This window comes from Cervus elaphus, chromosome X, assembly GCF_910594005.1.
Source record: "Cervus elaphus chromosome X, mCerEla1.1, whole genome shotgun sequence".
In the NCBI taxonomy this organism is placed as follows: domain Eukaryota; kingdom Metazoa; phylum Chordata; class Mammalia; order Artiodactyla; family Cervidae; genus Cervus; species Cervus elaphus.
Genome location: NC_057848.1, coordinates 146,254,915 through 146,282,841, shown reverse-complemented (window position 1 = coordinate 146,282,841; position 27,927 = coordinate 146,254,915). Strand labels below are relative to the sequence as shown.

Here is a 27,927-nt window from a genome sequence, read left to right as displayed (position 1 = left end):
TCCCCTCTTAGCAGACAACCAGTAAGTACTTTGTGACTTGAGCAGCCTTATTCCTGTCCTTTCATTATGTTTAATAGATCAGTTACATTTTCCTATTTCTTTGTTCGGTTTACCAATTTAATTTTTAATTAATTTTTATTTAAGGAAAATACATCCTCAAGGCATGCTTGCCTTGAGGGCATGCCTACCCAAAAGACAGGAAGAGAAGAGAGGCCTCTGGCCCAATTTTGGTTCCTCTTTTTATATGTTTTTTTCTCCTCCCCGTGGGCCTTCCCTATGTAAATTGGGCTAGCCAGGAGTGCTGTTTGTTCTACCTGAGGTCCTCACTCAGGTTCTCAGAGCATCCTTTGTTCTATTTTCATGGGCTTTTCCCTTCCTTATCTTTTAACCACCACCATTCTGGACTCCTTTTTCCTATTCTAACTACCTAACAAAATGAAAGTATAAAGTTCCTTGTAGATAAAGCAGGGAAAAGTGTGATTAAACTAAAATACGAAGTGTATTTCTTTAAAACATTTTATCTGAAAAACTTAGGGTGATAGATGAGTAAACACAAACTTACAAATAGTATGTGTTAGTTTATTTTTATCATGAGGGTATGTAACTGTATCTCATGCAGTCTGAATTATTTCCCTGGTGACCAATGAATGCCTGATTCCCTGGTGGCTCAGCATTAAAGAACCCAACTGCAAAGCAGGAGACTTGGATTCTATCCCTGGGTGGGGAAGATCCCCTGGAGGAGGAAATGGCAGCCCACTCCAGTATTCTTGCCTGGAAAATCCCATGGACAGAGGAGCCTGGTGGTCTACAGTCCATAGGGTCTCAAAAGAGTCAGACATGACTGAATGACTAACAACAACAATTTTTATTGGAATATAGTTGAGTTACAATGTTGTCTTAGGTCCTGCTATATAGCAAAGTGAATCAGTTATACATATACATGTATCCACTCTTTTTTAGATCCTTTTCCCATAAAGATCAGTACAGAGTATTGAGTAGAGTTCCTTGTGCTCTCTGTTAAGTCCTCATTAGTTATCTATTTTATATATAATAGTGTGAATATGTTAATCCCAGTCTCCCAATTTATCCCCCTTTGGTAACCATAAGCTTGTTTTCTATAACTGTGACTCTATTTCTGTTTTGTAAATAACTTAATTTTTACTATTATTTTTTTAGGTTACACATACAAGTGATACCATATGGTATTTGTCTTTCTTTGTCTGACTTACTTTACCCAGTAGGACAATCTCTAGGTTCATCCATGTCGCTGTAAATGGCATTATTTCATTTGTATTTATGGCTGAGTATGAGTTTACTGATTTTAGCATAATTATACCCAAACTTGATTTCTTTCTTGACCTAAATCTTCTTTTATTACTTTTCTTTTTCTAGATAACAAAAATCTCTATTGAACATTTTTTCAAACCAAACCTGTATATATTATAAAACTTTCTTCCCAGCATATGAAAAATACATAAATGGTTTAACGGAACCAAGCATTGTTTAGCCGACAGATAAGAGCCCTGTGGAATAAGCCATGATACCATACATTAATTAATCAATAGAGTTTTTATCCTTCTTTCCCTTTTTGACTGAAGTAGATGCACTCCCTTGGCATGGGTTGCTATTTGTTCACACCAGGCCACCATATTTATTCTGCTTTGTTACAGAAACTCCACTTACTGTATGAAAGTATCCATCTCACTGACAGTAGGCGAAAATGACACTGGACTCTGCTACAATTCCAAGATGAAGTACTTTGATAAAGCTGAACTTAGCAAAAGCAAGGAAATTGCCTGCCGTGACATAGAAGACTTTTTGCTACCAAGCAGAGAACCTGAAATACTGTGGTATAAGGTATGGACTAAATGATTTTATTGCTCATAAATAGATTCATGTGTATCTTATAGGGCAAGTTGGTTAAAAAAAATTAATGGGTGTTCTGTAGTTCAGTTCTGCCTTTATAAAATACTATAGCAAGTTGTGCTGGTCATTGTAAGTTTTTAAACCAGTGATTTTGAAAATCCTAGTCAATATTTATATGGTAGTCCACTGTAGTAAGCTATTGTGTGAATGTTTAGATATAATTTATGCTGATAATCATTTCAATTCTATTATAATCTGTGTTGATAATTTCAAGAACTGAAATATGTCAAAGCATTCATTTCAAAGCACTCGTATAAGCAGTCCAAAATATCCGCACACAGCAGAGAAAGGATTGACTTGCTTCTGTGATAAAATTGTATGCCAGTTTTATTGAAATATTCTGTTTAATGGAAGTACCTTTGTGCATATTCTAATCCTTTTCATAAAAAGTATACATATTTTTGAAAACCTGATGAAAATGTATAACATTATTAAAAAAGTGCTAGATTAACTTTTTTTTTTCAAAAACCAATAGAAAATTTAGCCTTAAACAGAATAATCAGATGCTGTTCTTACTGTCACATCATTGAGTGAACTTCAGGATTTGAACATATTCTTTAACTAATTTATGTCATAAATGATAGTTTTATTATTGAACATACTCAAGAAAATACAGTATACAGGCTGTGACCATTTTTCTGGAATATTTTATCCATGGTTTAAAGATTCCTAGTATAAACTTTGTTTTGTCCAACTAACTGGAAATAGGAATGTAGGAAGCTGGATCTTTTAATAACTAGATTCACAAATATCAGTATAAAGAATGTGAGTCCTTAGGACTGATAGCTTTTGATTTCCAGACTTGTTAGAAATGAAACAGGAAATACATCTTTCAGTTCAGTTCAGTTCAGTTGCTCAGTTGTGTCTGACTGTTTGCGACCCCATGAACTGCAGCACGCCAGGCCTCCCTGTCCATCAACAACTCCCAGAGTTCACCCAAACTCATGTCCATTGAGTCGGTGATGCCATCCAACCATCTCATCCTCTGTCGGCCCCTTCTCCTCCTATCCTCAATCTTTCCCAGCATCAGGGTCTTTTCAAATGAGTCAGCTCTTCGCATCAGGTGGCCAAAGTGTTGGAGTTTCAGCTTCAACATCAGTCCCTCCAATGAACACCCAGGACTGATCTCCTTTAGGATGGACTGGTTGGATCTCCTTGCAGTCCAAGGGACTCTCAAGAGTCTTCTCCAACATCACAGTGCAAAAGCATCAATTCTTTGGCGCTCAGCTTTCTTTATAGTCCAAATCTCACATCCATACATGACCACTGGAAAAACCATAGCCTTGACTAGATGGACCTTTGTTGACAAAGTAATGTCTCTGCTTTTTAATATGCTGTCTAGGTTGGTCATAACTTTCCTTCCAAGGAGTAAGTGTCTTTTAATTTCATGGCTGCAATCTCCATCTGCAGTGATTTTGGAACCCAAAAAAAAATAGTCAGCCACTGTTTCCACTGCTTCTCCATCTATTTGCCATAAAGTGATGGGATCAGATGCCATGATCTTAGTTTTCTGAATGTTGAGCTTTAAGCCAACTTTTTCACTCTCCTCTTTCACTTTCATCAAGAGGCTCTTCAGTTCTTCACTTTCTGCCATAAGGGTGGTGTCGTCTGCATTTCTGAGGTTATTGATATTTCTCCCGGCAGTCTTGTTTCCAGCTTGTGCTTCTTCCAGCCCAGCATTTCTCATGACGTACTCTGCATATAAGTTAAATAAGCAGGGTGACAATATACAGCCTTGATGTACTCCTTTTCCTATTTGGAACCAGTCTGTTGCTCCATGTCCAGTTCTAACTGTTGCTTCCTGACCTGCATACAGGTTTCTCAAGAGGCAGGTCAGGTGGTCTGGTATTCCCATCTCTTTCAGTATCTTCCACAGTTTATTGTGAGCCACACAGTCAAAGGCTTTGTCATAGTCAATAAAGCAGAAATAGATGTTTTTCTGTAACTCTCTTGCTTTTTCGATGATCCAGTGGATGTTGGCAATTTGATCTGTGGTTCCTCTGCTTTTTCTAAAACCAGCTTGAATATCTGGAAGTTCATGGTTCATGTACTGTTGAAGCCTGTCTTGGAGAATTTTCAGCATTACTTTGCTAGCGTGTGAGATGAGTGCAATTGTGCGCTAGTTTGAGCATTCTTTGACATTGCCCTTTTTTGGAATTGGAATGAAAACTGATACAACTTTAGTAATCTTTAAAGGGGTTTTCCAATATTAGCAATGCCCTTCTCTGAATGACTTACTTTCATTCTTGATTATAAACAATGAAGGAGGATTCAGAACATCAAGGGAACTGTTGAAATAGTCTTCTACTTTTCCCTTGGATTTCTGTCTTGGACAATGTTAAATAGCCTTAAAATTAGCCCCACTCTTTCTGTTTCTGTGCATATGAGCTTTGTATTTTATGTGTCTTAATTGTATGACTATTTCTAACCCTGATTTTCTGGAGTTTGCTTGCTTTCCATAGGAAGATTCTAAGCAAGCCCTGATGATTTCCTCAAAAAGAAAGGGTATTAGGAGAGTTTGACCCGAAGTCTTCAATTACAAATATTTTTTCATGTGTACATTTAACTCCTAGATATGCAATTTCTTTGTTGTTTGCTAAGAAGTTCATCCTGGAGCAGGAAATGGCAATCCACTCCAGTAGTCTTGCCTGGAAAATTCCATGGGCAGAAGAGCCTGGCAGGCTACAGTCCATGGGGTTGCAAAGAGTCTTACACAACTGAGCACACACTTGCACACGTAAGAAGTTGATCTTGAGAGTTATGCACTTTTTCTCATTTTTTTGCAAATAGTAGCTCAGAATTTGCTGAAATATTAGAGACTACACACACGTGCACACACACATCCACCACACAGAGTCTTACACTCAGTTTTTTAAATGACTAGCCTCATATTGGTCCTTTAGTCATGTTTCCACCATCTCCCCGTCATTGTGACCTTAAGCTAGATAGACCATAACTAGTGAAGTGATGGGTGAAGATGCAGTATATCTGAAATTTAAAGAAGTCTTCATATTATTTTTCCACAGCCAAGGGAACATATATGGCAAACATTTAGTGCATAATTCACAGTTTATACAACTAATATGAGGATATTAAATGTGTAGTTTGCACTGAAATAGCCAAATTGTGCCCCAATTACACACAGGCATTGAGATACATAATCAAAACAATGATCTGTGTAGATTTGATTTGCCAATAAATTTTTAAAAAGATATGACTTCTGGATAGTATTAAAAGGTTTAAAGCTATTTTATCCTCATTCCATTGATTTCTAATCTGGCTAGAGAAAATGGACTTCTATTTCTCAAAAACAGAAATCTCCTGAGCCAACATCATAATAATCCAAAACTTAAATCAGAGACCATAATTTGGTATTAACAATGAAAATTGGTATTATGGAACTATGAAGATCTTGCATAAAAATGATGACCATTTCCTCCATGGATTGCAGAATATATATGCTATGAAAAGATCAAATTATTTCTAAATGTGACATTAAAAGATTTAAAATATTGAATTAAAGCATTTTTCTCCATAGTTTTTTTCTACTTTCCACTAAAAAATTCATTTTATGTTTTATGTTATTAGTATCAAGGTAGTTAATTTCATAAAAATCAAATGTAAAATATTTTCTTCTAAAAGTGATATCAAAAGTAATCTTAATAAATGTTCCTTTTATTATATCTAATAAATCAACACATATATATCTGATTTAGAGACACTAATCTTATGCATTAATAAAGTGAATCTTAAGTACTTTTTTCCATATTGAGAACCTGGTTTTCTGGAAATATGGAAAAGGTTTGAAAATCTTCAGCATTAATTCCAAACTCTTCAGCATTTTTAAAATATAACTTTAGAAGTTTTAGTTTAGTCATTTTAAATATTTTATTTTTAAGTCACTGTATGTACTATAAAAATTTTATATTCTTCATGTAGGAATGTAGGACAAAAACATGGAGGCCAAGTATAGTATTCAAAAGAGATACCCTGCTTATAAGAGAAGTCAGAGAAGATGACATTGGAAATTATACATGTGAGTTAAAATATGGAGGCTTTGTTGTGAGAAGAACTACTGAACTAACTGTTACAGGTAAGTTCAGTCTTCAGTATATCACTTGCAAGTAATGAAACTAACATTTTAAGTTTCACTTTTGTGCTTCATATTGATTTTTTCAAATCTTTGCAGTGAAAGAACCACTTAACCAAATGCTAAATGTATTCCTATAGGTGAAATTTATTCCTTCTTGTTTTCAAATCATATTGCCCTGAAATGCATTTGAAAGGTTAAAGAAAATAGGCTTAGGGGATTATAGAAATGTTAGCTTTTGTTGAAAGTGCTTGAAATAATGAGTATACAATTTCAGAAAATTATGCTTATATTTTGTAGTGGTGCCATTTTTGGAAACATTTCCTAGAGTGTTGAAATGGAATATATGAAATTTACCTCGATCTTCCTGTCTTGTTCCAAATTAGAAAAATTACTTTTTTATTCATGTATCACTCTGTGAACTTGACACATGTTCTCATGAACTTGAATATAACAAAATATCACATGCAATGTTTGAATAATTATGTGAGATGCATTGCATGGTTTCATTCCTGTATCTGGTTACTAAGGTAGAAGGGCATGAGAGCAAAATTCAGGACAGTCTGTAATCACAGACCTACAACTCACTAGTCATGTGATAATTTTAATCACCACAACTCAGAATATCAATTTCCTCATGTATAAAATGGTGATGATAAAGTTTGCCTTGTTTATTTCATAGGATTTTTGCAAGGATTGAATGAGGTAAGTTAATATGTATGAAATCCATTAGCAAAATATAGAATTACATACAAATACGCATAATTTTTGTCATTTTAAATGATATATTCTTAAATAATGTATTCATCCCTCATTTAATGTTATTGTGTACTTCTCTCAAAGTGGCTCCAACAGATAAAGCGGGGGGATCAAAAATCAATGCTTCAGTCAGTGAAAGACATTATTCTCATCTTATTAAGAGAGATTCTTAATAAGTGATATCTCTGCTTTTTAATATGCTGTCTAGGTTTGTCATAGTTTTCCTTCCAAGGAGCAAGCATCTTTTTTATTTCATGGCAACAGTCACCATCCACAGTGATTTTGAAGCCCAAGAAAATTAAATCTGTCATTGCTTCCAGTCTTTCCCCTTCTGTTTGCCCTGAAGTAATGGGACCGGATGCCGTGATCTTAGTTTTTTGAATGTTGAGTTTTAAGCCAACTTTTTCACTCTTCTTTTTCGTCTTCATCAAGAAAGCTCTTTAGTTCCTCTTTGCTTGCTCCTGGTAGAGTGGTATCATCTGCATATCTGTGGCTGTCAGTATTTCCCCCAGCAATCCTGATCCCAGCTTTTGATTCATCCAGCCCAGCATTTCTCATGATGTACTCTGCATATAAGTTAAATAAGCAGGGTGACAATATACAGCCTTGACATACTCCTTTCCCAATTTAGAACCATTCTGTTGTTCCATGTCTCGTTCTAACTGTTGCTTTTTGACCTGCATACAGGTTTCTCAGGAGGCAGGTAAGGTGGTCTAGTATTCCCATTTCTTTAAGAATTTTCCAGTTTGTTGTGATCCACACAGTCAAAGGCTTTGGCATAGTCAACGAAGCAGAAGTAAATGCTTTTCTGGAATTCCCTTGATTTCTCTGTGATCCAACGGATGTTGGCAATTTGATGTATGGTTCTTGTGTCTTTGCTGCACCCAACTGTACATCTGGAAGTTCTTGGTTCACGTACTGCTGAAGTCTAGCTTGAAGGATTTCAAGCATTACTTTGCTAGCATGTGAAATGAGCATAAATGTGAAATAGTTTGAACATTCTTTGGTATTGCCCATCTTTGGAATTGAAATGAAAACTGACGTTTTCCAGTCCAGTGGCCACTGTTGAGTTTTCCAAATTTGCTGGCATATTGAGTGAAGCACTTTCACCATCATCTTTTAGGATTTGAAATAGCTCAACTGGAATTCCATCACCTCCACTAGCTTTGTTCATAGTGATGCTTCCTAAGGCCCACTTGACTTCACATTCCGGGATGTCTGGCTCTAGGTCAGTGACACACCATCGTGGTTATCTGGGTCATTAAAGCCTTTTTTGTACAGTTCTTCTGTGTTTTCTTGCTACCTCTTCTTAATCTCTTCTGCTTCTATTAGGTCCTTGTCATTTCTGTCCTTTGTCGTGTCCATCCTTGCACGAAATATTCCCTTGACATCTCTAATTTTCTTGAAGAGATCTTTAGTCTCTCATTCTATTGTTTTCCTCTGTTTCTCTGCATTGTTTACTTAAGAATGCTTTCTTATCTTCCCTTGCTATTCTCTGGTACTCTGCATTTGTTTGGGTATATCTTTCCCTTTCTCCCTTATCTTTTGCTTCTCTCTTCTCTCAGTTATTTTTAAAGGCTCCTCAGACAACTTCTTTGCCTTTTTGCATTTCTTTTTCTTTAGGATAGTTTTGATCATTGCCTCCTGTACAGTTATGAATCTCCACCCATAGTTTTTCAGACATTCTGTCTACCAGATCTAGTGCCTTGAATCTATTAATTACCTCCACTATATAATCATAAGGGATTTGATTTAGGTCATACCTGAATAGCCTAGTGGTTTTCCCTACTTTCTTCAGTTTAAGCCTGAATTTTGCAATAAGAAGTTCATGATCTGAGCCACAGTTGGCTCCAGGTCTTGTTTCTGCTGACTGTATAGAGCTTCTCCATCTTCGGCTCCAAAGAATATAATCAATCTGATTTCAGCATTGACCATCTGGTGATATACATGTATAGAGTCATCTCTTGTGTTGTTGGAAGAGGGTGTTTGCTATGACCAGTGTGTTCTGTTGACAAAACCCTGCTAACCTTTGCCCTGCTTCATTTTGTACTCCAAGGCCAAACTTGCCTGTTATTCCAGCTATCTCTTGATTTCCTACTTTTGTATTCCAGTCCCCTGTGATGAAAAGATATCTTGTTTTGGTGTTAGTTCTAGAAAGTCTTGTAGTCGAACTGTTCAACTTCAGCTTCTTCAGCATTAGTGGTTGGGGCATAGACTTGGATTACTGTGACGTTGAATGGTTTGCCTTGGAAATTAATCGAGATCATTCTGACATTTTTGAGATTGCACACAAGTACTGCATTTCGTACTCTTTTGTTGGCCATGAGGGCTACTCCATTTTTTCTGAGGGATCCTTGCCCACAGTAGTAGATATAATGGTCATCTGAATTAAATTTTCCCATTCCCGTCCATTTTAGTTCACTGATTCCTAAGATTTCGATGTTCACGCTTACCATCTCCTGTTTGACCACATTCAGTTTACCTTGATTCATGGACCTAACTTTCCAGGTTCCCGTGCAGTATTATTCTTAACAGCATCAAACTCCCTGTATATGAAAAGTATTTTGTGGCAGTCACTTTCATCTTTTAATAATCATCTTTAAATCTTGAAATTTTGATTAGTTTGACCTAAAAACAAAATTTGGTATCATGAAATTCATTTGATGGCTGTAAGTATTCTGATTGAAATGAAATTTAATTAAATCAGATACTCTTTGGTGATGCCTTTGAGAAATATTAGACCCAGGAGATAACTGACAGTAGCAATACATGTTACGTTTAAATAGTAACCACACATTTAATCGTGTATTATGTACCTATGATGTACACATGTATGATTTGCACTCACTTGGTTTTCAGTTTTGTCATGTTAATAGGCTTTTGTATAGAAAATTAAAATTTACCCTTTTGTCACTTTACCTCCCTGTTTAATGGAACAGTGAAAAATACAACTATCTATACTTGGATTTTCTTTACAATAAATATTGAATATATTATTTTTTCTTTTTTGCTCTTAATGTATACTGAGGTAGCTTTTCAAGGAGTAAGTACTGAGACAAAGAAATGTAAAAGTATAATGAAAAATATCTATTCTGAAAAGGGAATAGAATGACCTTCTAGTCTTTATTCTTTGGGATGTAGAACTAATCTTCAGTAAACACATCTTTCCCCTTTCTAGAAACACTCAGTTACTGAAACACTGTCTAGTAAGAGGAGATTGGGAACAGTCTCCTAGAGATTGGAAACTGGGTCCCAATGAGTAAAATGATATAAATGAGGCTATTTTGTACAATTAATAATATAATTGTTTTCTCCTAAATGCTAACCAGGGCTGTTATATTTTTGTGCATTCATTTTGCCAAAAATATCTCCTTTTCTTTATGGAAAAAGAAGGAATAATTATCTCTTGATATCCAAAAGAAAGTTAGTTAAAGTTTCAGTGAAAATTTTCGTCCAACTGATTATTATCATAACTTAAGGTCTCTAACTTAAGTAGACCTACGTGTGACATGGATTTGGGAAAGTACATTATAAAGCAAAATTAAATTATATATGAAATTTTGGTTGAATCCTAGAACTGCATATCCCAGAATCAAAATAATATGTATTAAAATGCATTTTAGAGTTTAACAAGAAGTCTATTGATAGGATATACTTATGCATGACGTTACTTCAAATAGTATTACTCTATAGCCCATTTAGGATTCCCTGGTGTCTCAGTGGTAAAGAATCTGCCTGCAATGCAGGAAGACTCAGGTTCGATCCCTGGGTCAGGAAGATCCCCTGAGGAAGGGCATGGCTACCCACTCCAGTATTCTTGCCTGGAGAAGTCCATGGACAGAAGAGCCTGGTGGGCTACAGTCTGTGGGTTGCAAGGAGTTGGACACAACTGAGCAACTGTCACTTTTCACTTTATAGCTCATTTACTTTGCCTGTGGCCAAATTGAAGAGTAATTCTTAGAACCCAAGTTAAACTCTCAATGTAATAACAAAGGTGAGCGTTTCTCTGCATGATAATTAATCACTATTTTGTATCTTGGTTTTATGTACATCATGATCATATTTTAGTTAATGTAAATCTTACACAAAGCATGGTATCATTTAATTTTAGTGGATCTGCCTTAGATGATAACATGTATTTTGAAGTGTGTTAGACGGTTTCTTTAAAATAAAACAAAAGAGTCCTATATGTGAAAAGAAAAGGAAACATGGGGATAAGTAAAGTCACATTGTACAGGTCATATTGTAAGCTTTTATGGGAGATTTTTTTTTTTTAATTGAAAGTATATGAGTCTACTAACTGAAGTAGCTGTTTAGGAAAACAGATCACAGTGAAAGAAACAACAAACCTACTTGACACTTTTGGTATACTTTAAACATTTTTGAAAAATTAAATGTAATATGTTTCAGCATCGTCTGTAGCCTCCACCTTCTTCTCTATGCCTCGACTACACTATTTCACTCTTCTCCAGATATCCTCCTTCTGAACCCTACTTCTGGAGTGCTCCTCTGGAAAGCTTTTTCTTCCACGTTATCACAGAGCTGACTCCTACTCTTTCTTTAAGGCACAGCTAAAACATTCCCTCTGTTCTGAGGTGTATAGTTCTTCATGACTCCATAGCATTTTTAGAATCGCTATTGCAGCTCTTACCACATTGCATTATAACTATTTGTTGACACGCCTCGATTTTCACAAAAATATGTTTTTCAGAGCCAAGGGCAATGTCTCTTTTTTTCCTAAATGTTTTACTTTAGAATAGTTTTACATTTACAGAAAAAATAAAAAACAGGGAGAGATCCCATACACCCCACACCCAGTTTTCCCCTCCTATTAACATCTATCATAAGTATGGCACACTTGTTACAATTGATGAATTAATGTCACTGTATGATTATTAAGCAAAGTCTATATTTTTTTTCAGATTTCCTCAGTTTTTACCTAATGTCCTTTATCTGTCCCAGCATCCCATTTAAGATAGCACATTGCTTTTAGTTGTTTTGTCTCCTTAGATTCTTTTTAGCTGTTACTATTTCTGACTTTCCTTGTTTTTATAATCTTGATCATTTTAATGAGCACTTATTTTATAGAATGCCCTTCAGTTGTGATTTGTTTGATTTTTTTAATGTTTAAATTTGAGTTATATATTCCTGGAAGACCACAAATGTAAAATCACAACATATCATACTATCAACATGGCATCATTGTTGATGTTGACATTCATCACTTGGTAGTGTTAGTCACTTGTTGATCAGACTTTGCTACTGTAGACTTACTCTTTTTTCTCTGCTTTCACTACTCTACCCTTTGGAAGGAAGTAACTATCTGTAGTCTACACTTAAGGAGTAAGGAGTTATGCCCCTACCTCTTTGAAGTCAGAGTATATACTTCAATTATTTGAAATTCTTCATGAGGCATATATCTATTTTCTGACATTTATCTACTTATTCCATCATTTTCTATATCAGTATGGACTCATGGATGTTTCTTTTATACTTTGGTTTGTATTCACCATCACCATTGTTGCTCAAATCATTCCAACTTTGGTCCTTTGGAGCTCTTTAGTTGTGTGTGTGTGTGTACACATTTGTGCACTTGTGTGTGTTTGAGTATTTCTTTATTTTCGAATCCTACAAGATGCTCCAGGATCATCATGGGTATTTCATGCCCCAGTCCTGCAATCAACAATTTCTTCCAAAAAGCCCTTTTTCTCTTTTTTGGAGAATGGTACTGGAAGATCTGGGCAGTGGGAGTACTCTTTGCTAAAGGAGTATCATTGATTTTAAGACCTCTCAATTGATAGAGCAAGGACATAGGTATATACTAACCCAGGCATAAACACATATCTAGAAATATTTCTATATGTAACCATCCGTATCTATATTGAACTAAATATGAGTTCATACTTATGTCGCTAATCCATTACCATAGAGATCATTCTAGCCTCTTCTTTTGGCTTATCTGTAACCTCCCTGTCCAATAGTGAGAAACCTGGTTACCACCAACTGCTGTTTACTTGTTTACTTACAATATAGGTGTGTAATGGGATTAAAATGGTTGACTTGTATTCCTGTGAGGAACAACTTTATAGCTTCCAGTGCATTCTTTTCACTTTAGTCTTATGGACTCTTCTCATTTCCCAAGTTACTTAGGTCAGCACCTTTTCCTCCCATCCCCTTCAGTGAGCTTATAATAGAGTTAGATTGTTTTATCACATTCTGCATTCCATCCTTGGATCTTCCATTCTCCTAAATAATGTCTTTAAAATTTTACAAACATTAAAGTTTGTAGGGGAGGAAGAATCATTCTCTGTTTACTCTTCAGAGTTCTTGGCTAAGGCCCCCTATAATAAATGGCAGGTTAACAAGAGAAAAACAAACATGTTTATTAAAATGTACACGTACCTGGAAGATACCTGGGAAACTTATTACCTTGCCAAGATGGCCAAAGCCACCCCCTTAAATATCATCTTTGGCTAAAGACAAAAGAAAGGTTTTTCAATTTGAAGGGGAGAAAGGCCAGTTATGGGAGGTTTACCAGGAAAAGGACAGTAAACCAGGTGAGTCTAAATCTAAATGCCTTCTCCATTGGTAAGAGTTGCTGAAGATTTAGTCATTTTGCTCTTCCTGGTGTAGGGGAGTCACCCTGACATAAATGAAGATTTTCTTCATAAGTGTAAATTCCTCTTACGATAGAGTAACTCTTGCTTTGTTTTCAGAGCTTCTCTTGTTTCTGTAGTTTCTGAAAAAAAAAACCCAGCTCAAAATAGTCTTTACTCTAAAGGGGCATATTCTGAGGTGGCACTTTCTGCTCCCCTTTATTCCCACCTTTGAGACTTCCCCATTAAGTTTTACAACCTAGAAGCTGAGTTGGTAGATGGCTTCATATCTCAATGAATGATTCTTAGTCCTAAGAACAGGTTATTTTAGTTAAAGAGATGTGTGTCATTTCAGGACACAGTTTTTCACATGAGCTCCCAAAGTTAAGCCTTTGTGGTGCAAGCAATCAGGGGTTTATTAACAGGCATTTCTATGCAGGAGACAGGTTCGATCCCTGGGTCTCAATCCCCAGAAGCAAGAAACAGCAATCCTCTCCAGTCTTCTTGCCTGGAGAATCCCATGGACAGAAGAGCCTGGTGGGCTACAGTCTATAGGGTTGCAAAGAGTCAGACACAATTGAGTGACTGAACACATAGACACATAGAAACATAAGGAAATGAAAAAAATAATAAAAAAAAGAAACATAAGGAAAAAAAAAAGTTAATGATTCAAGCAGAATATAAGCCCAGTTTCTGAGTCATGAGGGCAGATGGTTAAGAATATTTCTTGATATTAGGCTCAAAGAATCTTTTTTGTTTTAGTTGTAAAATGTAACTAACAAAATTTACCCTGTTAGCCATTTTTTGGTGTACATTTCACTGGCATTAAAGTGCATTAACATTGTGTGCAATGATTGCCACCATCAACCTCTAGAACTTTTTCATCTTTCCAAACTGAAACTCTATATCCTTTAAACAGCAACTCCATTCCTTCCTCCCATCAGTCCCTGGAAACCACCCCTCTATTTTCTGTGACCATAAATTAGACCATTTTAGGTACCTCAAATTAGTGGAATTATACAGTATTTGTCTTTTTGTGTATGTTTTATTTCACTTAGCATAGTGTCTTTAAGGTTCATTCATGATAGCTCATTTCTTTCTGTCACTGAGTAATATTCCATTGTGTGGCTGTACCATAGTTTTCCATTCATGTTTTGAATGATGAATCTTGGGGACTTTCAGTTTTTTAACATTATGAATAAAGCTACTATATACATTATTGTAGAGGTTTTTCTGTTGATGGGAGTTTCAAATTAGTTTAAAAAATACCCAGGATATAATCTCTAGAGTATATGGTAAGATTATACTCAGCTTTGTGAGAAGTTGCCAAACTGTCTTCTAAAGTAGGTATACTATTTTGCATTTCCATCAACAACGAATAAAGAATTCTAGTGTCCTACATCCATCTACCAATTTTATTGCTTGGATTTTAGCATTCCAATAGTTCTGTAGTGGTATCTCACTGTGTTTTAATTGCCAATTCCCTAATTATAAATGATTTTGATCATCTTTTTATATGCTATTAGTGTTTTGTGTATCTTCTTTGATCTTATGTCTGTTCAGATATATAGCTCCCTTTTCAAATGGAATGTTTGTTTTTCCATTGCTCAGGTTTAAGAATTCTTTGTATACTTTTGAATTCTTAGTATTCTTAAAGAATTTATGAATTCTTGTAGCTCTTTTATCAGATGTGTGTTTTCTAAGTATTTTCTCCCATCCTGTAGCTTTTCTTTTGATTTTTCTTAACAATAACTTTCACAGAGCAGAGATTTAAGGATTTTATTTTAAAGTTCTTTTTTTTTCCCCTAAGACATAGACTTAACTCTATAAATTTCTTCTAAACATTGCTTTTGCTGTGTCCCACAAATTTGGTTAAGTTATGTTTTCATATAGTTCAAGCATTTTTTTACTTAATTTACTTTTTAATTGAAGATTAATTGCTTTACAGAATTAAATGAATCAGCCTCAGCATGACTCTGGAGAAGGAAATGGCAATCCACTCCAGTACTCTTGCCTGGAAAATCCCATGGACAGAGGAGCCTGCTAGGCTACAGGTCATGGGGTCGCAAAGAGTCGGACACAGCTAAGTGAGTTCACTTTCACTTTCTTTTAACATGAATCGGCCATAGGTATACATGCATATTTAAAATTTCTCTTGCAAAGTATATTTTAACCAATGTGTTAGAAATGTGTTAATTTCTAGACATTTGGTCATTTTCCCAGCTGCTTTTCTCTTATTGATTTCTAGTTTATTTTCAGAGTGATCTGAGTACACACTTTGTGTGATTTTTATTTTTTAAGAATTGCTGCTGCTGCTGCTAAGTCACTTCAGTCGTGTCCGACTCTGTGCGACCCCATAGACGGCAGCCCACCAGGCTCCCCCGTCCCTGGGATTCTCCAGGCAAGAACACTGGAGTGGGTTGCCATTTCCTTTTCCAGAGCACCAAAGTGAAAAGTGAAAGTGAAGTCACTCAGTCGTGTCCGACTCTTAGTGACCCCATGGACTGCAGCCTACCAGGCTCCTCCATCCATGGAATTTTCCAGGCAAGAGTACTGGAGTGGGGTGCCATTGCCTTCTCCTTAAGAACTGCTACTTTTAATGACACAGAATGTGATCTTTGATGGTGAATATCCTATGAGAGCCTGAGAGAAATATATATTTTGCTGTTATTAGATGGAGAATTCTACAAATGTCAATTAAATCAAGTTTACTTGCTGTGATGCTCAAATCAGCTGTATCCTTACTGATTTTCTGCTTGCTGGATATTTCAATTAGTGAAAATAAAGTGTTGAAATCTCCAAAAATAGTAGTCAGTTTTTCCATTTATCCTTTCAATTCCGTAAGTTTTTGCCTCATAACTTTGATGCTCCTCTTGTTAGGTGCTTAGGGTTATTATGCTTGGGTGTTGTTAGGTGCTTAGGTGTTTAGGGTTATTATGTCTTCTTAGAGAATTGATCTGTCATTATGTAATGTCCCTCTTTATTCATATTTTCCTTGTTCTGAAGTCAGCTTTGTCTGAAATCAATATACCTAACTTTCTTTTGATTAGTATTAGCATGGTATATCTTTCTTCATCCCTTCACTTTTAACTTTTTCAAAAAAATTTTTAAAGTGAGTTTCTTTTCTTCAAAATGGTTGGATCTTAATTTTTTATCCACTTTGACTTTCATTATGTTTTAACTGATGTAGTTAGACCAGTTATAGTAATTATTGAGGGCCTTCCCTGGTGGTCCAGTGCTTAGGACTCTGTACTTCCACTGCAGTGGCTCAGATTCTATCCCTGGTCAGGAAACTAAGATCCTACAAGCTGTGCAGTACAGCAAAAAGTAATAATAAACATTTTTTAAGTTTAAAAAAGTGATTACTGAATTATTAGACTAGTATTTCTGTTAATGTTTTCATTTGATTGAACTTATTCTTTGTTTTCCTCTCTTCTGCTTTCTCTGGTTGTATAGTTCCACTTTGCCTCTCCTTTCTTATTATAAATTTTACTTCTTTTTTAAAAAATTTAGTGTTTGCCCTGGATGTTTCAATACTTTTTAAAAACCAATCTCAGTTCTTCCCTCTCATCCCTTTTGACATTTCTGTTATTCATTTCACTTAACTGTATGTTGTAATCATCCAATTAATTCTTTTTAATTTTTACTTAAAAATTTTTTTTAGATTGTATTTATTTATTTTCAGACACAGTTTGTGAGATCCTTGTTCCCCAACAAGGGTTCAAACCCATGTCCCCTGCAGTGGAAGCACAGAATCATCCAATAAATATTACTATTTTAGACAAGTAGTTGTCTTTTAGATCAGTTTATAATAAGATAAATAAAATATTTTATTTTACCCTCATTTGCTTCTTCTCTAACACTCTTATCTTCTTTATGTTGACCCATGTTTCTGAATCACTTATATTGACATTTCTTGCAGTGAATTTCCGGACAAGTCAATGGCACCCCACTCCAGTACTCTTGCCTGGAAAATCCCATGGACAGAGGAGCCTGGTGGGCTGCAGTCCATGGGGTCACTAAGAGTCGGACACAACTGAGCGACTTCACTTTCACTTTTCACTTTCAATGTGCTGGAGAAGGAAATGACAACCCACTCCAGTGTTCTTGCCTGGAGAATCCCAGGGACAGCGGAGCCTGGTGGGCTGCCGCCTATGGGGTCGCACAGAGTCGGACACGACTGAAGCCACTTAGCAGCAGCAGCAGTGCCTTTCTGGTGGTGATAAATCCCCTGTTTTTGTTAGTTCAAGAATGCCTTTAGTTCTTGCCAGTTTAAATGTTTCACTCCACTCTCTTCTTTCTTGTATGTTTTTTGACAAGAGCTTCACTCTGATTCTTACCCTTGTTCCTCTATAGATATATCATTTTTCCTTTGTTTTTTCAAGATTTCCTATTTGTGGTTTTTCTGCAGTTTGAATATATCTAGATGTTGTGATTTTGTTATTTATCCTACTTGGTGTTTTCTGAGCTTCAAGGGTTTTTTATTTGGTGTCTGTCATTAATTTTGGAAAGTCCTTGGCCATTATTATTTCAGATATTTCTTTTAGTCTAGTTTTTCTTTCTTCTTCCTGTACGTCTTCCTTCTCCTGCCTTTTGAAATTATCCCACAGTTCTTGTATGTTTTGTTTCATTTTTTTCATTCTTTGTTCTTTTTGCATTTTGGTTTATGAAATTTCTATTCTGTCTTCAGGATAACTCTTTTCTTGACTGTGTCCAGTATACTCATGGGCCCATCAAAGACAGCCTTTACTTCTGTTATGGTGTTTTAATTCCTAGCTTGCCCTTTAGATTCCTGCTGAGAATTGCAATTTCTGTGCTTAAATTATCCATCTGTTTTTGCACATTATCTTTTTTCCATTAGAACACTTAAGATATTAAACATAAATATTTTAAGTTCCCTGTTGGATAATGTCAGTATCTGTGTCATATCTAAGTTTGCTTCTGTTGGTTGCTGACAGAGTTTCTCATTCCAATGTCTTCTCCAAATAAGCAGATCCTAGCTGTGACTCTCTGGATTTAACCATGTTTCCAAATTCTGGAGTGGTAGTTTGCCCTGAAACGTCAGTCAGTTCTCTTAGAGGCCTTAGAAAAGCTTTTGGTTTTCAGGTTTTTCTTGTAGCAATGGGGATGATGACTTCTAAACCATTTACTCAAGGAAGCTGAAAACAAGAGTAGGAATGTTATTTCCATCTTGGGGTGAAAATCTAGCATGTCTGCCCCATAGTAGTCACTAAACAGATGTACATTCTTAAATATATCGATCGAGTATCTTGGGACATATTCCACGTTAAATCAGTTGCTTTTAAATTGTGTTTACAATTGAGCAAAATGATACCTTGTCATCCCAAAAGCATAACAAATAATGGAGGTGTAACTCCCTCAATCTAGATCCCATACTCCACTTTTGCTAACACTATGGGATTATTACATCAACCTTTTTTATTACCTACATTATATTATTGCTTTGTAGTGAACGTTAAGTCAAATGACATCATATTCCATATATTAATTGTTAAGTGCTTACCTACGGTTGAACTTATAGGTACAAATATAGAACCAAATTTTCCTATTAAGATTGCTTGATGTTCATTTTTAACATGTTTTCCAGTTTATCAAGTACTTTTTTCTATTCTAGATTCTTTATTTTACCAGATCAACTTCTCTTTCTGGACATGTGTGAAGAGATTTTTACCAGAAGATATCACTGTTTTGATTGAAATCATTGTTTAAAGTATTCTATGCAAGCAGTCCTATATAAAGCTGTGTAGCATTCTGTTACACTCTTTTCTTTCCCCGTTAATGTATTATCCACCTGTCTTTAGGTACAGTTTTGTTTTTGTCTTTTTTTTTTTTTTCTTTTAATACTACTAAGACAACCAGGGGCTTCCCTGGTTACTCACTGGTAAAGAATCTGCCTGCCAGTACAGGAGATACAGGTTCGATCCCTGGGTCAGGAAGATCCCCTGGAGAAGGAAATGACTACCCACTCCAGTATTCTTGCCTGGGAAATCCCATGGACAGAGGAGCCTGGCGGGCTACAGTCCATGGGGTCACAAAGAGTTGGACCTGACTGAAGCGACTTAGCACACACGCAAATAGGCAGAGTCCATTCCTCTTCCCCTTGAATCTGGACTGGCCTTGTGACTTATTTTGGCCAATGTATTGCAACAGAACTCACAACATGTCAGTTCTCAGCCTAGGCCTCAGGAGACCTTGAGTATTCTTGCCTGAGAAATTCCATGGACAGAAGAGTCTGGTGGTCTATATTCCAGGGGGTTTCAAAAGAGTCAGACCTGACAGTGACTAAACAACAGCAAGAAATTCATGACCCAGCCCATATTTCTTCACTTGTTTCTTTTCACTTAATAGTCAAATATAAAACAAAGTACATAAAATATAAATATGTAGTTACTTAGCATATTATAAAATGAACCCGCCTAGGTGAAGAAATTGAACATTACAGGCATCACAGAAGTTCTCTGCCTACCCTTCTGAATATAAATTCCTTCTTTTCTGCTACTGATTGTGTTAATACCATCATGAATTTTATGTTATTTGCTTTCTTGTCTTTTTTTTACGTTATGCTCACTGATAGTGTATACACAATAACCAAGCAATATAACTAGTATTTTTGCCTGTTTTTAAAACTTATAAGTTTGAACCCACACATTGTGTATTCTGTTATATCTATTATGTACAGTGTATACCACACATTGTGTATTCTATTCTGTCTGGCTTTTTCAGCTCTGGTATTTGCTTTAAAAATTCATTCATGTTATTCCACTTATCAGCAGTTTATTTATTACTTTTATCCTATAGTATTCTATTATGTGGATATCTCACAGTTTGTTTTCAGACCATTTTGATTGTTTTGATTTTTTGCTAATGTGTGTAATATTGCCATTAACCATCTTGCAAGCATACATACAAACCCACACATACACATAAAACACATATTTTTCCTTGTACATACAAGTAGGAATTTCTGGAGGATTTTTACCTAGGAGTGGATTTGTTTATTCACAGTATGTGTATTTTCAAATTTATTAGATATTGTTTAAGCTGCTTTGGGTCATGGGCCTTACCCCAACCAAATGGACTGAAAGGAGGAAGGGAGTAGTAATCCAAAGGGAATTTGAAGTACCAAGAGATGGTAAAAAATATTCTAGAGAATATAAACAACAGATGCTCATTACTTCTTTTTTTTTCCCGTTTATTTTTATTAGCTGGAGGCTATTACTTTACATATTGTAGTGGCTTTTGCCATACATTGACATGAATCAGCCATGGATTTACATGTATTCCCCATCCCGATCCCCCCTCCCACCTCCCTCTCCACCCGATCCCTCTGGGTCTTCCCAGTGCACCAGCCCCGAGCACTTGTCTCATGCATCCCACCTGGGCTGGTGACCTGTTTCACCCTAGATAATATACATGTTTCGATACTGTTCTCTCAAAACATCCCACCCTCGCCTTCTCCCACAGAGTCCAAAAGTCTGTTCTGCACATCTGTGTCTCTTTTTCTGTTTTGCATATAGGGTTATCGTTACCATCTTTCTAAATTCCATATATATGTGTTAGTATGCTATAATGTTCTTTATCTTTCTGGCTTACTTCACTCTGTATAATGGGCTCCAGTTTCATCCATCTCATTAGAACTGATTCAAATGAATTCTTTTTAATGGCTGAGTAATATTCCATGGTGTATATGTACCACAGCTTCCTTATCTATTCGTCTGCTGATGGGCATCTAGGTTGCTTCCATGTCCTGGCTATTATAAACAGTGCTGTGATGAACATTGGGGTGCACGTGTCTAAACATGATGATGTCTTGGAGATTATAAAATGTGGTTTGATATTCACAAAATTATGTTATGGATTATTTAACAATTTTCTGTACTTTATTTATTGCTAAATAACAATGTGAAAATTCAAGTTTGTATTGTTATACATTTTCATATCCTAGGGTTCCTTATACTAAACTCTAATTCACACTCAAACTATATCCTTAACCCTAGCCATCTGACAGATTATTTGTGGGAGTATGGATATAGGGAAAACATATCTAGAGGTGATTTGTAAAAGACTAAGTAATTCCAAAATGATTTAGATGAACTTGACTCTTCATTCACTGTGACCCATGTAGACAAAAATACAGGCATTATTAGTTTATGGTACACATTTTTTTATTTGTTTAGGTCTAAGAACGGTAGCTCAGGCAGTAAAGCGTTCTACCTACAGTGCAGGTAGACCTGGGTTCGATCCCTGGAGAAGGGAGTGGTATTCTTGCCCATGCCCAACCCCTAAAATATGGGGCTCAATGGGACATTTTTGGGACTTCCCTGGTGGTCCAGTGGTTAAGACTCAGCCTGATAATGCAGGGGTTGTGGGTTCGATCCCTGGTCAGGGAACTGAAATCTCACATGCTGCAAGGTATGGCCAAAAATTAAAAATAAATATGGGACTTCCCTGGTGGCTCAGATGGTAAAGTGTCTGCCTACAATGTGGGAGACCTGGGTTCGATTCCTGGGTCGGGAAGATCCTCTGGAGAAGGAAATGACAACCCACTGCAGTACTCTTGCCTGGAAAATCCCATGGACAGAGGAGCCTGGTAGTCTACAATCCATGGGATTGCAAAGAGTCGGACATGACTGAGCAACTAAACTAAAAACTAAAGAACAAAATACACCCTATATAAATTTTTCCAGAAGTAAAGATTAAATTATGTAATATTCCCTTTTATCTGTTAATACATATTCTTCCTTCTGGTTGAAACATTTTTCTTTAGTTTTCAAAAGAAAAATTCAAAACAAAATAATAATATTTCCATCATAAAATTTTGAATGAATCAGACAAGTTGAAAGCCATTTAATTTCTAGGGCTAGATCATAAAATTATGATAAGAAAATGGATTGTGAGAATGTTATGTTAGGAAAAAATTTTTCTCAATACAATGTAAGAATCAGCAAGAATAGTGAGGAAGTGAGGAAAAGAAAACTGACTTGAAAAAAATACCAAAATGAGTGAGGTGATTGCTACAAGGATGTGATGATTTTAGTAGCATTTCTATACTTAGTATGACATTTTTAACAGAGTTAATGTAGCAATATATTTAAACTACTTTCCAGTCAACCATAGGCTGAATTTATGTTCTCAAAAGGTACGTCTTCCTCCTGTTTTTATGGATGAGGAAGCTGAGGCAAAGAAAGGTTAAGTGGCTTTATCAAGGTCACAAAGCATCATGGTGACAAATTTAGGAATAAAATTTAATTTCCTGAACTTCAGTTTATGATTTACTACACTGGATAATTAATGGTAGGGCATTGTACTTTTCATATGAGCTCTACTGATCACTATGAAAGATTTATCTCTTAGGTTCAACTGAAACACATTTTACTATGAGACCTTTAATTCTTCTGCCACTGATGTAATTACATGGTGTATTTGTGGTCTAGCCTGGGGGTGTCGTGATTACTTTCATTGTTTTTTCTATTTCTTTAAAAAATGGTGCCTTTCATATCCCCTTTAAAAAACTATTTTTGTTGAAATATATCATAGACTCCAGTGTGCTTTGCTAACTGTAACTTAACAAGAATTGATGAAATTGATGCTAGGCACACATGTTTCCAGACTTTGTGTGTTTGGTAGTGTGCCAGAATTAATGCCAATAACAACTATCATGTATATTATTTTTGATAAAATGGAACATATTACAGCCTTAGCTTAAGTAAATGTCATATTTTACAACTGAAAGATCGTGTGTATTAATTGAAACTTTTGATATCAAAGAGATTAAAGCTGATCAATATAGTTAAACTGACTTTAATCATTTTGGCTGTCTAATCTTAATTTGGTTCAGTACCTAAAGTAAAAGACGTCTCTTATGAGTAATTTCTAATGATAACTCTCCTGACACCAAATACCTTAAATTATTGTTTAATCTTTCAATATATTGAGTTATCTAAAACATATTAATCAAGCCATGTTTGATTAATGTCATTTAATGTCAAGATGTGATAACTTTGAACTAAAAGCATGATGGTTTTACTCGTAAGCAAAAAAGTGTACATTTTAGATTATATCAATAGCAAAGTTGGGATGTGCCATTTCTAGCCATAGTGAAAACAAGCATTATTCTGATTTCCATCAATATAAGCAATGATAATAAGTTTTAGTAATGACACTAGTTAATATTTACTGTTGGTTCTGTGCCAGGATCTGTTCTAAGTTCTTATTTGTAATGACTCATCTAATCCACGCAGCCCTTTAAAACATCTTTCAAGTACTTGTTTAAAAGTACCTGATTTTCTTCTGGATTTTATAAATTGAACTTAAAAATAATTCACTTTTCATTGTCCACCTCATATGATGCTTTGAATTTAAAAAGTAACAGATAACCATTTTGAAAATGTGGTTGACTAGGTACCCTCCTTCCCTGTTTTGAAACACCTAGAAATGCTGTATAAAATAGAATGATTTTAAATGATTAGCTGAGCTTGCAAGCAAGTTTGTTGTTATTATTGTTGTTGTTTTAATCTCAGGGGCCAAAAGTAAAGAAGTAATTAAAACCTAGAGCAATTCAATGAACCTGGCTTTGAGGCCACCTTGGGGTTGGGGGTGGTGGTGGTGGAAGCAGATGAGTGTTGAGATTGTAATTATCAGCAACCAAGTGCTTTTGTTTTGTTAGTTACATTAGGACTTGGACTTGGACCCTCAAAGGGCAAGGAGTTAGAACAGAAGTTCCCATCTAAACCAAGGTTTCTAAATGGGTTGCCATGAAACTGGAAAGGAAAACAAATATGACCACTGGCACAGGAAAAAGACAGCCAGTTTGCCGTCTTGGTAATTAGCTCTTCATTTATTTAAAACAAGCAAAAAATATGTATCCTATTAACCCATAGCCTTGTGTGTTTGGGCATTTGAGTTTATACCACCTGCCTGGCCTGAAAGTCATTAATCAAAAATTTACATAAAATAGTGCCAGGCTGGTGCTATCCAAAACCAATATAAAACAGAGTATCTAGAGGGATAGAACCTCAATACATAGTACATAATATTCCGGTGGATGAAACCCCACTGAGGGTTGCAAGAAGAAAATGAACATGATTGGCCGCAAAAAGTGTCTGAGAACAAAATACAAAGTAGGCTAGGACCCCCATTCTATGAGATTTAAACATTCTGTTGATGACAAGACACAACACATCACAACACATTGAGTTGAGATAAAAGGCAAGAACTCTTTATTACTTACATCTCCAACTGAGAGAAGGCTGCTTGGCAGGAGCAAACAGGGTTGGTACCCGGGGATGGGATAATAGCAAGCTCCAGCTGCGGGGAGTAGCTGAAGTCTGACAAATGGAGTGGGGCTAGCTAGATTTTGAGGGCTCCCAGCCGATTGGCTAATTTGATTAATATCACGAACTCGGGGATATCAGTGCTGTCCCTAATCCTGACTGTGTGCCTTCCAGGGTGAGAGCCAAATAAGGGAAGTGCTTGAAGTATTAATACATTAATCAAATGCTTGAGAAGGGGAACTGACTGACCTCCATCCAGGGCCTCAAATGGACCTGCGTCAACACAGCCAAAACTGTATTACACCCCTAAGAATGTTAGGTACTAGAATCCATAGATACAGGCTATGAAATGCTTATGCTCGAAATGATGAGTGATATCCCTTTTTAAAATTTATTTTTAATTGAAGGATAGTTGCTTTATAAGATTGTGTTAGTTTCTGTTGTACAGCAAGATGAATCAGCCATAAGTGTACACATGTCCCTTCCCTCTTCCCATGCCCCCACCAGGTCATCACAGAGCACCAAGCTGAGTTCTACAGCAGCTTCCCACTAGCTATCTTACACATTGGTAGCACATATATGTCAAGCTATAACGAGTGATGTTTTAAAAATCTAAGTGCATGCTGCTATTTTTGGTGGAAACACATACATCTTAAGAAGAGCCCTTGCTCAACTCTACTCCTAACCTCAGACCTCTGTGCCTTTTTGATTCCATTAAATTTTCTGGCCTTGATTTTGGTGTTGTCTGACAGTTTATCAGCAAGACCTAGCCTTGAATTTCTTGTTGCTTTTCATAGCATTGGGTTTCTCAGTGCTTTGAATGTTTTCGTTGATAGTCCTACCACTGCAATCCCATGAACTGCTTCTCTCTTAGAAATGGTTCATTATCCCTGTCACAAGCCATCCTCCTTTCCTGACCCAGGTTAGAGCTGTATTGCCCCTAGGCTTGCAGACCACTAACCAGGCTCATCCCTCCCTCCTTGTTAGAGAACAGCTACTTTTTCCGGTGCCTGCTAGTTTTATGGCAGGCACTGTGCAAAATGATTTATAGGTGTTATTATCTACATTTTACCAAGGAGGAACCTCAAAGTACATTGTGAGCAGGAATTTATAATTTTCAGAATAAATCATCATCATCATTTCTAATGAAGTTCCTTTTATTTGCACCCTACTGCTTCCAATTCTCTTACAATCATTCCAACAAAGTCAAATGTGAAAATGGAAGAGCTGTCTAATAAATACTGTTTGATAGAATGATTAGTTAATTAGAGAAATGGGCAAGCGTCTGTTAACCATGCTGTCCAATACAGTAGATGTTAGCAGCATGTGTCACTTGAAATGCGACTCGACTGGATTGAAATGTGCTGCAGTGTAAAACATCAGTTAGATTTCAAAGATTTGATATCACAAAATAATGCAAAATATCTTGTAATTTTTTGTATTGAAGTGATGATATTTGGTAATATAAAATATATCACTCCATTAATTTTGCCTGCTTCTTTTCACTTTTTAAAATGTAGCTACTAGAAAATTTTTATATTTTGTATGTGATTTACATTATATTTTTATTTGGACAGTGCTTCTCTAGAAAATGACTGTGATCTCAGTCTTGAAAAGTGTAAGAGAAAGACACAGGACCCAGAGTCTTGGGTGTAGTTTGATGGGTGGTTCTGTCGTGCCTGGGCTAAAAGACTTTGTCCACGTCACCTGACTTGACTAGGTATTGTCTTAATATTGAGACTCTTTATACCCACTCACCATGCTCTGGTGAGGAGTACACTATCTCATGCACATGAAAACAGGCTATAGAAAAATGTACAAATGGAAGTGTGAAGTGTGCACTGTCATGATTTGGTCTGATCTGTGAATCTTTACCTTGGTTTGTTATTAATTAATGGAATGTTAATATTTATAATATTACCCGTCTTTCAAAGGGCACTGATTATACAAATCATTGATTAATATTCATTGTTCACTAACTAATGGTTTATATGTGTGAAGACATCTCAAAAAATCTTATCTCTAATGTAGTCTATTAACAAGTGAAGTCTAATGTTTAAACGTGGTATAAATAATGAATGTATGCATTTCTGTTTTTGATCTGATTATATATACATGTTTATACATTTATATGCAAATATATATATAAAACTTGACTTTTTACCAGCACACTTTTTTTTTTTTTTTTACAAAACCAGTTCTTTCTTTGTGGTCACGTTTCAAAAACCTATTTAAGTATGTTTCTACTTATATGAGGCATCAAAAATAAGTAAATTCATAGAGACAGAAAGTATAATAGTGATTCCCATGTCTGGGAGAGGGCGGAAAGGGGAGGTATTGTTTAGGAGGTTCAGTTTGGGATAATGAAAACATTATGGAAATGGATAGCAGTGATGGTACTAAATGCACAAAATGTCACCAAAAATTGCATACTTAAAGATGATTAAAATAATAAATTTTATATCCTGTGTCATTTACTACAAATAAAGTCCAGTTTAATATACATGACTACCCTTAACATTTTGGAGTATATTCTAAGCTTAGCGTATCACAGATTTTTGTAAAAAAGAACACGCTTTCCCTACTTCATGTTGGCTCTGTTGTTTGACAAGCATTGATTTTTCCATAAAACTTATGAAACTCTAGCCATTATGTTGGCACTTTATATTAACTGCTTTTAGTTTTGATGTCAGTGAAATTAATTGAGGACTCAACATTGCACCACTTTCAGCACAGAAGCTCTGGAATGGAAGGGTTAGTAGGATGAGCTTAAGGATACCTCTGTTTCCCAACATCTTCCATCATCTCCATCTCGTTAAATCTGAGACTGAAAATGAACTCTAGGATTAGGCTTCCCTGGTGAGGATAGATAACTGCCTACCTGACAGTAAAACTTTTAGGCATAAAATGTAACATAGTAGAATCTAGACTCTTGATGAAAGATTCCAGCATATTTTATGGTAATTAAGTCTTTGAGCTCCATGAATAAAGATGACTGTAACCTCGGGGCTAGATTGAATGTAGTACCTCACTTCGTGCAAACTCTTTAAAACATGAAGACTAAACTTGAAATATAATGTCAACAGTAACACTTGCTTAAAACTTATGTGATATTGGATAAGATAAATAGTTCAGTAAATTAATTAGATATTTTAGTGTGATAACACCTATATTTTCATAAACACATATGTATATACATATATATTTTTTATTCTGTGAGTTGGAGAATTATCAGACTTCTTTTATTTTATATATGGCTCCT

General features: G+C 35.8%; 1 protein-coding gene across 1 annotated transcript in view; it reads left to right on the top strand.

Moving 5' to 3' along the window:
* IL1RAPL1 (interleukin 1 receptor accessory protein like 1) overlaps positions 1-27,927 on the top strand; it is a 1,418,929-nt gene that overhangs the window by 837,750 nt on the left and 553,252 nt on the right. The window contains exons 4-5 of the mRNA XM_043896687.1: positions 1,671-1,857; positions 5,866-6,019. Of these exons, the coding sequence (XP_043752622.1) occupies positions 1,671-1,857; positions 5,866-6,019 (341 nt within the window). The remainder of the gene's footprint in view (positions 1-1,670; positions 1,858-5,865; positions 6,020-27,927) is intronic.